At 43.4% G+C, this 12346-nt stretch overlaps 1 protein-coding gene across 1 annotated transcript; it reads left to right on the top strand.

The window, feature by feature from the left end:
- Window positions 1-2386: 2386 nt before the first annotated feature.
- On the top strand, window positions 2387-10748 carry LOC124693452 (protein CHROMATIN REMODELING 35-like). Its single transcript, XM_047226928.1, has 6 exons — window positions 2387-2446; window positions 3345-3934; window positions 4234-4545; window positions 4961-5128; window positions 8523-10329; window positions 10441-10748. Exons 1-5 carry the CDS (start codon window positions 2404-2406, stop codon window positions 10281-10283), a joined length of 2874 nt encoding a protein of 957 aa, XP_047082884.1. The 5' UTR covers window positions 2387-2403; the 3' UTR covers window positions 10284-10329; window positions 10441-10748.
- The last annotated feature ends 1598 nt before the right edge of the window (window positions 10749-12346 follow it).

Raw genomic sequence — 12346 nt, forward strand, 5'->3', positions numbered from 1 at the left:
TCACTTTCTATCGATATTCGCGCTAATGCCCGATTCGTACCAGTGGCTCCAGCGGATCCATCACCGTGTAACGACACCGGCGAATTAGCCCACGAATATCTCCGATACCATCTACCAACTACTATATCATGTATTTAACAACAACAATATGTATTCTACAAAAATACATGAAGGGTATAAAGCAGCTTGCCTTAAATAAAAGATGGTAATCTGCTCTATCAAATAATATCACAGATCAAAATCCTCCGACAAGAAACCCCGCGGCAACATAAACTGATACTAGCAGATACTACTCGATCATATACTGCTCGGGTCTTCATTTCGGCAGCATCTCCATCTCAAACTCAATATGGATGGACACTCATGTCGCACGCTCTCTCTCTCTCTAACTAACTAGAGCTCTTTCTCTATGTGTTTTCTTCTCTGCATGTAGCATCTCACGCTCACTCAATTGATAAGGCCCAGCTCTAAGTGCAGTCCACCGACAGGAGCATCTATTTATAGGAAAGGTTACGTCGGTTCAATCCCAGATAAATATCTGAGCCAGCCTGATACGTGTCATGCTACTACTTGACATCCTATCTCTACCTGGCACGTAGGAGCTGACTCAGGCATGCTCAAAACCAGGCACGTCTTGGCCGACTAGGCACTGCCGACATGGATTGCAAACTTCATTTCTATTCTTTCTTCCAGGTTCTAAGTGTAGATATTTCTGCTAACTATCTTCACTAGTTCAGCTATATACGTATATGCATTAATACTACAAGCTAGTTCTCATGCAAGAAAAGATCTACTCCAATTTTTATTATAAGCACAAATATTAAATTCCAAATTAAAATCTATAGATTAGCCAAAAACAAAAGTTATTAGCAGCAAATTATTTTTAGCGGTACGTGAATTAAATAGTAACCAGAAATTTTGTGTTATCACAAGCTAGATATTGATATTTTGTCCATTATCTAAAACAATCATCAAACAATAAAGCCCATATTATGAACTGCGTGATGAAGCAGGGCCACGTTCATGTTCATGTACATGTGCATGTTAGACTGGATGTTTTTTCTTAACGTGAACTATGTCTCAAGTATTCTTTTGCTAAAAACATTGAACTTGTGGTCCATTAATATTGTTGAAAAACTCCACCCTTGATTTGTGGGTGTGAAGTAGTTTCATCCATGCACTTCAACAGTTCAACCGAAAACGGTACGATGTTCCTCATGCAAAGGAGAACATGCCTATGTGGCATACATAAAAATAAGAAAAAGTTAGAAATTGTTATGTGAAATTTGTAAAATGAACCGTTATCGAGTGATAAACACGAAAATAGCATCAGCTCAAACACATACTAAAGGTGAGAACACATAGTGATGATTCAACCGATCAAGTGCATGGAAAACTCATGAAGATCAATTTGGAAACTTATATCCGAAAATTGGCATATTTAGACCCGCAAGCAAAACAAATACAGTACCACTAACTAGAAAAATTGTTTGCAGCGAATATGGTTTGTGGTGCTTCAGATGTGACAACTTGCTTTAGAGGAGGTAAGTTTTAGGGTTCATGCTCGACGACGTCAGACAGTCGCATCAAAATATAAGACATGCTTGACTTTTAATAGCCATGGATACATACCTTTGATTATTGTTTATACACTAAAATAGTCTATGTGCAAAATCAGGATTAATTAAAACATATACTTCATCTGTCCCAAACAGGATGTTTTAGATTTGTCTAAATTTGGATGTAAATATATGCGCGATTTTATATATGGATACATCTAAATTTAGACAAATTCACAATATATTTTTGGGACGGAGGAAGTAGTATAAAATTAAATCACATGAAAGATAAAAGAATATACTCCTTCCATTCCATATTAGTGTCACTCATTTGGATGTATCTAGACGAAAGGTAGAAGAATAAGATCTATTCTAGGACATACAATGTGTAACACAAATTATTCTATTTCACTTCTTAATAGAGAAAAAACTAAAAGAGAAAATTCAATAATGTGGAGAAACAAGGGAACCATAGACACAAGTGAAATCCAATCCACCAAATAATTTGACCATGAACGATGGATGTGTCTAGATACATCGAACCAGCAAAAACCAATACTCCTGTCCAGATACATCTAAATTTAGACAAATCTCCGACAATTTTTTATAGGACGAAGGACCATTAAATAAGAGAGGAATACTAGGGGATCCACATATTTGGTGCTCATTAATTCAAACAAAATCGTGAGAACTGAAAACTGCTGAAAAGCCAAACAGTCGCTCGCGCCCTGTTCTTATTCTTGGAGGTATATCAAAAGCAGGAGAGGCACATTTTCCGCTCCGCTCCTGTCTCCCCACTTTTCCCCAGCGCAGCGCAGCGTCGCCGTCGCCGTCGCCGGCGGCCATGGACGCCGCCCCCAGCGAAGACTCCCCAGCGGCGTCCTCTGGTGAGCGCTCCCCCCTTCCCCCTTCCAAGTCCACGAAGCGCGAGGAGCGCCGCAAGCAGACAGTGAGCTAAAGCGGGGAGGGCGAGCGGCAGGACCGTCTCGCCCTCGCGCCCCCGCAGCGGGAGCTCCTCGGCGGCCTGCCACCACCTCCCCTCCCGCGTGCCACCAACCGCCGACAAGCCGACCCGCCCTCCGCCGCCCTCCGCCGGCTGGAAGTGGGGCCCGCCAGTGGGACCGCCCGCCGACTGGAAGCGGGGCATTCCAGCGGAACCCCTGCTCCTCCTCTCCCTCACTCAGACGTGATCCCGCGGCCTCGGCGGCTCTGCCAGCCACGCCTATGCCGTCGGTGACGGGGGTTTGGCCTCGGCGCCGCCGGGCGAGGGGGACGGATTGGGAAGGCGGCGGCTTTAGATCGTGCGTAGGATCGGTCGACTGATGCTGCATTTGCGTTCGCCTTGCTGGGAAAGGGGCTGGATTTGTAGGGATTTAGGGTTTTTGCCAAGGTTTGGGGATTTCTTCCATTTTTTGGGCCCTTTTCGATCCGCAGGATTCCTAAAGCCGCAAGTGTAGAAATTATCTTAAAAAAATGTACGAATTACCTATCATGGTGTGGCTAGATCCTCCTACGAATTCTTTTTTTTTTCCCAATGTAAACGTTCAACTCATGAATGATAGTGGCTTTATCGGTCACTGCTGCATACTGGCCACAATGTTTCAGGGTTCTTATAGTTTCCCAGAACTGTCTGCTTTCCTATAACTGCCTTGTATTCACCATACATTTTCTTGTCCACTTTGCATGCGGTTTACATAGAGTATATCATCAGAAGTCCTACTTCCATTGCCAATACATTTTTTTCTTCTCTCTTGTATGAAAGTAATTGATCATCTGTCTCTGTAGGCATGTACTACCGGAGAAAAAAGAAGGCTCCTGACCCCGTCGGTGCTCTTTCACTTCCGGCTGCAAGTATGGGTCGCATATGGGGATGCGGCAGTGTTAGCAAGGAGGTGGAAAGTTCGTATGCTCGGAGGCTCCAATTGCTAAGTTTCCTTTCCACTACTCTGCCTGACCCCACCGGGAGTCACGTGGCGGGTGCTGCAACTAATTCGACCGAGAGCCCCGTCAGCCAAGAACAGGGGAATAGCAAAGTGGTAATAAATCTTGATTCAGATGATGAAGATGAAAGCATTGCAGCGTGCAAGCAACCGGCACCTGAGAAGAGCAATCAGCTCACGCCTGAGGAAAACAAGCTGCTGATGCCATCAGAGCATGCTGGTACTCTCACGACATGGCTGGCAACCGAAGCAAATGATGAACCAAGTGAGACCAAGCGTGATGGTGATGGAGGCCAAACCAGTCAAATTGTTCCGTATTGTCAGAGTGCAGCTATAGTGAATCAGTATCCTTTGCCCAGTTATCAACCGTCAGTGCAGTTTGAGAGAGTTATATTGCAGAGAAGACCTGAGGAGGAACGTATCCAAGATCTGGCTGTATGTGCTTTTTTACTTGCAATGCTTTAGCGAACTTCAACTTCTACGCACTGTATTATTGTTTTTGTTCTACATGCTGCAATGCACATCGGTATCTCTGAAGGGCACTGCTAATCTGTTATCTTTGTTTTCAGTGTTTTTTTTTATGTTCATCCATCTAATTGTGTAATTAGTTTCTCAAATGCCCCTTTCTCTTGTACTGAATAATGGGGTACAAATGTTTGCTATTTGCTGAATCTATTCCAACTCAAAGCTGAACGGTTTCGTTTTCCAGCAGTAATTCTTTCTGCTCAATGTAGGTTGCTACCCGTGTGGAGAAGATAGCAGAAACACAAGTTTTCCCTGCTCTTCCTAAGGAGAGAAAACAAAAGAAAATTGACCCAAGCTCCCAGCTAGATGGGGATGCTGAAACTACGCCAAGAAAAAGAAAAGGAAAAAACAATGCGAATCCAGCGGTATTGGGTTTTCCCTCGGAAACTTGCAATCCTGTGGAGGAAGATGAGCCTATGGAGGAAGATGAGCCTATGGAGGAAGAGGATAAATCAGAAAAAGAAAGTGATGGTCTCGAGGATTTTTGGAATGACTTCTCATTGGCTGTAGAAAGCTCTAAGGTATAAATTATAATCACAGAATTATGACTTTTTTGCTGCAACATTTTGAAATCTATCATTTTGCAAGTTAACGTTTGTTCTTATAAATATGCGCTATGTCATTACCTTATCTGAATATTGAACTGCTTTGCACAAAAGATCAGTCCACATAGCCCCCTTGCTCTCTCCCCCCTCTATCCAAGCTCATGTGGCACTCCCTATGTTGCATACACAGTTCTACTTGCAATATAAGGGGGCAGATTACCTGGTAAAGTGAGCTCAACTCAATAGTTTGGTGGCTTATGTGGACTTAACTCTTTGCACAAAGCAAAATTCATGGTTAATGCAGTGTAATAGAATTTTTGCACACTTTACTTCAACATTAATTTCGATTTGTGTTGTTTGCCATAATGACTTACTTGTATTTATTGGCCAGCTTGACACTGTTGAAGAAGTAGCCAATGAGAAAGAAGTGGGTGAAAAAGAGGTGGACACTGACTGCAATCATGACATACAGATTCATGATGATCTGGGTCATGTATGCCGCGTCTGCGGTATGATTGTGAGAAGGGCTGACACGATCATTGATTATCAGTGGAAAAAGGTATATTATTTGCTTAAGATATGCGATCCTTCTGCAATTTTGAGCTCATTTAGCAACATAAATTGTTCTTTATATGCATCTATTTTTAATTTTAGCAAGTTCTTACCATATTCTTTTTTGACAACTAGCAAAGTGGCCCACGTTTATGAGCGGCCATCATTTTTTTTTGTGTGTGCAGAAACTTCTTTGAAATGCTTTATTGATTTCATATAACATTGCTTGAACAAGCCAACCACATAAAGGGGCATAATATGACATAATCATACATGATAATTAGACCATACCATCTTAACCAACAAAATGGACGCATCTGGGCATCCCGCACAGCCTGATGCTTCGTGTGGGTTGTTGTATTGGTTATTCCTATATTTCCAGCATGAAGAAAATTTTCTAGTATAGTAGCACATATTGTTGTTATTTTCTGATATTTGGTATCAACTGCTCTGCAACATATTTTTTTCACAAATGTTATGATGGCATAATATATACTTCGGAATTAATTGAAGTTCAGTTAACCACTTTTTTCCTGAAAATTTCCGAGAGATCTGCCTATCTATCCAATCAATAGGGTGCGGGGGATGTGAATGGAGAAACAAAGTCTACAGAGGGTGCTAAAACTAAACTATTTTAAATCCTGAAAACCATATCCAACAGCGTTGACAGCGGAGCCTCCATTGCATACATATTGCACCTTCATTTTGTCCGCTAATTGGTGCAACTTGCATTGCTCTCTGGTTAAGGGACAATCGTCCCCAAGTTTCCAAATGGTCCATATTGTGAGGATGACCATAGTATTGATAATTGTACCTTTTCTACTATTCTTATGCTCGCTTGACGGTAGATGCCCTCGAAGCTATGAAATCTTTATTGATGAGAAGTCATCTCTGATTCACTCCAGCTAGATTAGTCTATTAAACAAACAACCGAGCAATAGATAAGAGTGACATGCCGTTTCAGCTTGTTGCAGCACACAACAGCTAGATTTTTCTATTAAAGAAACAACCGAGAAATAGATAAGGGTATACATGGATGCATTGTTGGAGCTGGTCAGCGATCCACCACATTTCCTCTGAAGAAAAACTGTGCCAAATGAATTGCAATGCAAAAACGCCGCAGTTTCCAATATCTGCTCCCGAACATGATAATATCAAAGTACTTGTGTCATGCTTGAAATGCTACTCCAAATACATAACCAGTTCTATTATTTAATTGCTATTCAGCAAAGAAAAATTGCAGCATTATACAAATCGAAATATCTTAAGAATATGGATATGACAATACCAGCCTACGACTATAGGAAATAAAACTGGTCTGATCATTTTCGAAACATGCCCATGGTGGTGCTATTAAAAAAATTGTGCTAGAATTAGTGATATTATATGTACTCCCTCCATCCTAAAATAAGTGACTCAACTTTTTCTAAATATGGATGTATCTATAACTAAAATAGATCTAGATACATCTGTATCTAGACAAAGTTGAGTCACTCATTTATGGACGGAGAGAGTATTAGACATCTGACTCAGGAATATAATTTATTATTGTGGAAAGAACATATATATTCTGTGTGTTTAAATTCCTAAACAACACATGATTTTTAGATTCAAGAACAATTGAGGGTCTGTCTCATTGAACAAACTGGGATCTCATTTGTTTTTATAATCAATGTAGACTGTAGCTATCAATATAATCTTGTACCTATACTTGATCTCCAAGTGTGCAACATCTTTGCTCGGTTAGTCATAAGTGGTGATGCTGAAGAATAGTAATCTGGAGATATCTAGATGTTGAAGGCCAAGGGTTTGTGATATGTAGTAGCAAAGCATGTAAGAACTAATTAAAGCCAAGCCTTCAGTTGTCATGCTATGCTATGCCAAAGAGAGAGAAAATCAGGATTATGCATGTTATTATTGACATAGAATAGGCAATTAATGGGCATCATTTTAAACCAATAGTAATATAGGCAAACACAATGTTAATCAATGAAGGGCATACATGGTTTTCATATACAGCATATCCTAAGCTTGGCAATTGGTTAGAAATAAACTAAGTGGATATTAGACTTACCTGAAAAATGAGGTTCCAAAGGGAAACATATATGCTTATCTCTTTCAGCTACATGTCTGTTTATTGTTTGAGAAAATGAGGTTTGTACTTGTGCAAGCTTTACCATCAAGTTTTAACTCCCCAATATAAAAGGCTATTAGCAACTATCTACTAGGCCCTGGAGTACAGTGAAACTTTTAGAAAGCATGGACAACACAAAAAAACCTCCTAAAAAAACAATTGTTCCAGTTAAAATAGGGTGCACACCCATCTCCTGCAATTCCCATGGAAACAAAAGGAGATTTGACCATCGATCCAATGACTTGAAATATAAAATATTCACCAAGTTACAGTATAGTTTGGGGCATGGGCATGTGCGGTTGCTTGCTACCCCTTTCCGGACAGGGGTAACTTGAATGCAGTGGAGTGATGGCCATGTGTGCCTCTAGTCTGCAAAAACTCTAGTTTGAGAGTAGCATCCTCTTCTGTCACCTCTAGCTTCTTTGAAGGTGAGGAGAAGAACGGTGCAGAGATGGTCTATGGTGTGGCGTGGCGATTTGGGACTGTGTGGTGGCACCAGCCTACAGCTGGGCATGGGCAGCCCGGCCCGAAAATCCCGGGCTGGGCCGGGCTTGCATGTCGGGCCGGGTTCGGGCCTGATTTCGGAGCCCGAACATCGGGCCGGGCCGGGCTCGGGCTTGCAGAAAACACGACCTAAGCCTAGTTCGGGCTGGGCTTTGTCGGGCCAGGCCGGGCTTTTCTCTGTTCGGGCCGGGTTCGGGCCCGATTAGTAAGCCCGAAGGTCGGGCCCGGCCGGGCTCGGGCCTGGGAATTTAGGTTCGGGCTTTTTCGGGCCTGGCCCGAAACCTGGCCCGGCCCGAGGAATGCCCAGGTGTACACCAGCCCATGGAGTAGGTGCGGACATGCGGGAAGAGCGATTTGGGGAAGATGGAGAATGGCAAGTAGGTAGTGGATGAGCTGGATCCAGTGCTACAGAAGTGACAAGGGATGAGAATTCTGTGCCGCCAGAGAGGCGATCTGAGCTGCAATGCTGCAAACTTTGCAGGCCATATATTTAACAAATATGCTGATATGTTCAACATATGGTTGTATGTTTTTTTTGTGAGAATTTGTAGTCTACATTTCTATTTTCTACCGTACAGTTCTTTTTGGTACATAATAATAGATAGATGATTTAGCTGGGCAACATTACGCAAGACATGGGATTAGTAACATATATGGAACTTCAGCATACATCACTATTTCAAATGTTCTATATGGTAATCATGAAATTCAAATGTATGGATGATTGGAACAGTCAATTGACATTATGTTTACCTCATGCCAGGCATCAAGGTCAAGATCTTATTTCTCTGAAACACGTTCAAAGGATCCTGACGAGATTGTCATTGGTGATGTTAGAGTCGCTGAAGAACTTCTTGTGTTAGACATTGCCATTCATCCAAGACATGCAAAGCAAATGAGACCACATCAGTTGGCAGGTTTCCACTTTCTGGTTAAGAATTTAGTCTCTGACAAACCAGGAGGTTGCATTCTAGCTCATGCCCCTGGTTCGGGGAAGACATTCATGCTCATTAGCTTCATTCAGAGCTTCCTGGCAAAGTACCCTTCTGCAAGGCCTCTTGTTATACTTCCTAAAGGTATATTAGGTACATGGAAGAGGGAATTTCAACAGTGGCAAGTGGAGGACATACCACTGTATGATTTCTATTCTGTCAAGGCTGACAAGAGAACAGATCAATTGGAAATCCTCAAAGCTTGGCAAGCCAAACTGAGTATCTTGCTTGTCGGATACAAGCAGTTCTCCCGGATCATTTGCAGTGATGGGGGTGGCACCGTCGCAGCTGCATGCCGTGACATGTTGCTTCAGGTCCCTAACCTACTGATAATGGATGAGGGCCACACACCTAGGAATCGGGAGACTGATGTGCTCGAATCACTGAGCAGAGTACTAACTCCACGTAAGGTGGTCCTATCTGGTACACTGTTCCAAAATCATGTCTCGGAAGTGTTCAACATCTTGAACCTTGTACGCCCGAAGTTTCTCAAGACTGAATCATCTCGTCCTATCGTTAAACGTATAATGAGTCAAGTAGCCATATCAGGTGGCAGGATTTCAAAACCAGGTGCTGATAATGCCTTCACTGACTCAGTAGAACACACCCTGATGGTGCATGATGAGAACTTCACGAGAAAAGCACATGTCATTAGAAGTCTCAGAGAACTAACCAAAGACGTGCTTCACTACTACAAGGGTGATATCTTAGATGATCTACCTGGCCTAGTAGACTTCAGTGTCTTCCTGAAACTCGCTCCCAAGCAGAAAGAACTCGTTCATAAGTTGGGAGCCTATGAGATATTTAAAAAAGGCGCAGTAGGAACTGCACTATACATGCATCCTTGTCTGTCAGAAATGTCAGAAGCTGCTGCTGCAGAAAGGGCTGTCAACGATGCAACTATTGATAGTTTGGTCCAGTCCATGAATGTGACAGACGGTGTGAAGGCCAGATTTTTCATCAATATCCTGGCACTTGCAAATTCTGCAGGAGAGAAGGTGCTTGCTTTCGGTTCATACATACTTCCCATGAAATTCTTGGAAAGGCTACTGGTCAAGACAAGGGGCTGGCATGTAGGAAAGGAGATCTTTGTGATCTCCGGTGATACTAGTCAAGAAGATAGAGAAGTGGCAATGGATCAGTTCAACAACTCCGCCGACGCAAGAGTTCTGTTTGGTTCCATCAGGGCATGCGGGGAGGGCATCTCCCTCGTGGGTGCATCGAGAGTTGTCATCCTAGATGTCCACGTGAACCCGTCCGTTACCCGTCAAGCGATTGGGCGGGCTTTCAGGCCTGGGCAGCAGAAGAAAGTGTTTGTGTACAGGCTCGTAGCCGCCGATTCTCCGGAGGAAGGCGACCATGAGAAGGCGTTCAAAAAAGAAGTCATACCGAAGCTGTGGTTCGAATGGAGCGAGCAGCACTGCACGTCAGAGGACTTCAAACTGAACAAACTTGAGATTGATGACTGCGAAGACGAGCTGCTGGACAACAATGCGATGCGCCAGGACATCAAGGCTCTGTATAGAAGGTGAAAGCAGGCAGAGGCAGGCTGTTATGCACCATGTACATTGCTCTGAAGTAAGGGCCCTTTCCTTTAGAATCATTCCTCGCATCTTGACAACTACTTCTCCTTGTTTTAAGTAATTTTGCGACCATTCTTTCTTTAACTGGTAACCTTTTCTTCTACAGGGTGTTACAGTTGCTCCTCCGTTGTGATGGAAATACCAGGAGTTTGCTGCCAGCAAGGGTTTTCTGTCCATCTTGCCATTTTCCTACCCATGTTTATGTGGTGACTTGCTCTGTAGCATGTGCCGACTCTGGACGTTAATTAGCTAGAGAACCAATCCTCATCGCGTTTCTTGTTCCAGACTTCCAGGATTAGCAGCTATGCGTGAACACCTTATCGTGAAACAGTAACCAAATAATATTACTGTTCTTGATGTCACCCTTGGGTTGGACCTCTTTGTAGGGTTAAAAGTGTTTGCTGCAAACACAAAGTGCAGGTGCTCTCTCTTTACTTGTTTGGGTGCAAGAGGCCCTAACCCCTCTCCTTTGAATGGCTGGCTATTAGGGACGCCTCTCAGGTCTTGTGATGTTTCTATTTTTTTGGTACCGAGCCTGTGGTGGCTGCCTAAACGCTTTCTGTAGCAGTTGTGTGTTTGGTTTTGTTGTGTTGGACAGGAGGCCCTAGGTGGTTCTGTGGGGGCTTGGATTTTGATGCATTTAGGCATTTCTGAGTTCTGCGCTGCTATTATGGTTATGAGGTTATCGGCACATTGATTTGTTGTTTTGCAAGTGGACTGTGGTCTGGTGCGCGGTGAGGTGTGTGGTTCTGTGCAAGGAAGAGTTTTGGTGTTGCTGATGGTCAATTTCTTAGGTGAGATCCTTTTTTTCATTTATAAGATGAATATCGCATCCTTTTTGTAGTGCGCATTGTGTTTATTTGATTTGCTAGACTGTGGACTTTCTTGCGTGATCCCTGTTCTAGGTAAGTCATTTTGGTCTAGAGATGTTAGCTGTGATTGTATCGCTTCTGAGTTGCTCTTGGTTTTAGAATCAACAATGCAGGGTTCTATACTGAAGGGCCAGCCGGAGTAGTTTAGATGCGCTATTCAGGAAGGGCAAACATATTATCTGCAGTTTCCTGAGGCTAGATTGGCGAGAGATTCTTTTCCGTAGTCTGAGACTTGGTTCACAAGGTGGACCCATAGTTTAGGAGATCATCCCTCCTCCGACATCTCTACCCCAGCATACTTACAGGCTTTGGGTCTTTGAAGAGTTTGATCGATGATGTCTTAGACAGATTGTTGCTTGTGCAGATAATCGACATTACATCTTTTTCTTTGAATAGGTGTATTTCTTTTGTGTCTGTGTGCAGAGAAGATAGTATATATAGCAGTGATAATGATTTTGACATTGTGTTTAATCTTGCAGATGCCGTGGGGATAATAACCGTGCATCTCTGATCTCAGTGTCAAATATATTGTCTGCTGTTATTTTTTTCTCCTGAAAATATTGCAGTGGTAGGGGACGGCTCGTATGCCGGATATACGGAGAGTGTTGTTTTCTGAAGCACACTGTCGTGATCGATCGCAGTAGGTAACCCTTTACCTGCAGAGCTACGAGATACCGATTCCTCCTTTTCTCTCGCCACGCATTCATCGTCTCTCCCAGCTGCCGTCGTTGATAATCAAAGACCTCAGCCTAAGTAGCACGCACTACTACCTTATAAGCTAGGCAGTTTAGCATGTGCGCCGATACTTGAGGCTTGTATATATAGACCCCAACCCCAAGCTGGGTTTACACGAGCAACACTGAGCAGAAGAGCGGACCAAAGCGAGATACCAAGGGGAAAAAGAAATGGCGTCCAAAGCACTACTCCCGGCTCTGGTTCTCCTCGCACTTCTCTGCGGCGAGCTCGTGATCGGCGGCCATGCCCAGGCGACGTACATCGGCCTCGCCAGGGGAGGAACGCTGCCGCTGCCCTACGCCAGGGGAGGAATGCAGCCACCGCCGCCGCCATCAGAGTACGCTGCTCCCGTCTCCGCGTCTGGTAATTATTCTCTCGTGACTTCCTACATACACATGCCATCGA

This window comes from Lolium rigidum, chromosome 2 (genome assembly GCF_022539505.1).
Source record: "Lolium rigidum isolate FL_2022 chromosome 2, APGP_CSIRO_Lrig_0.1, whole genome shotgun sequence".
NCBI lineage: Eukaryota > Viridiplantae > Streptophyta > Magnoliopsida > Poales > Poaceae > Lolium > Lolium rigidum.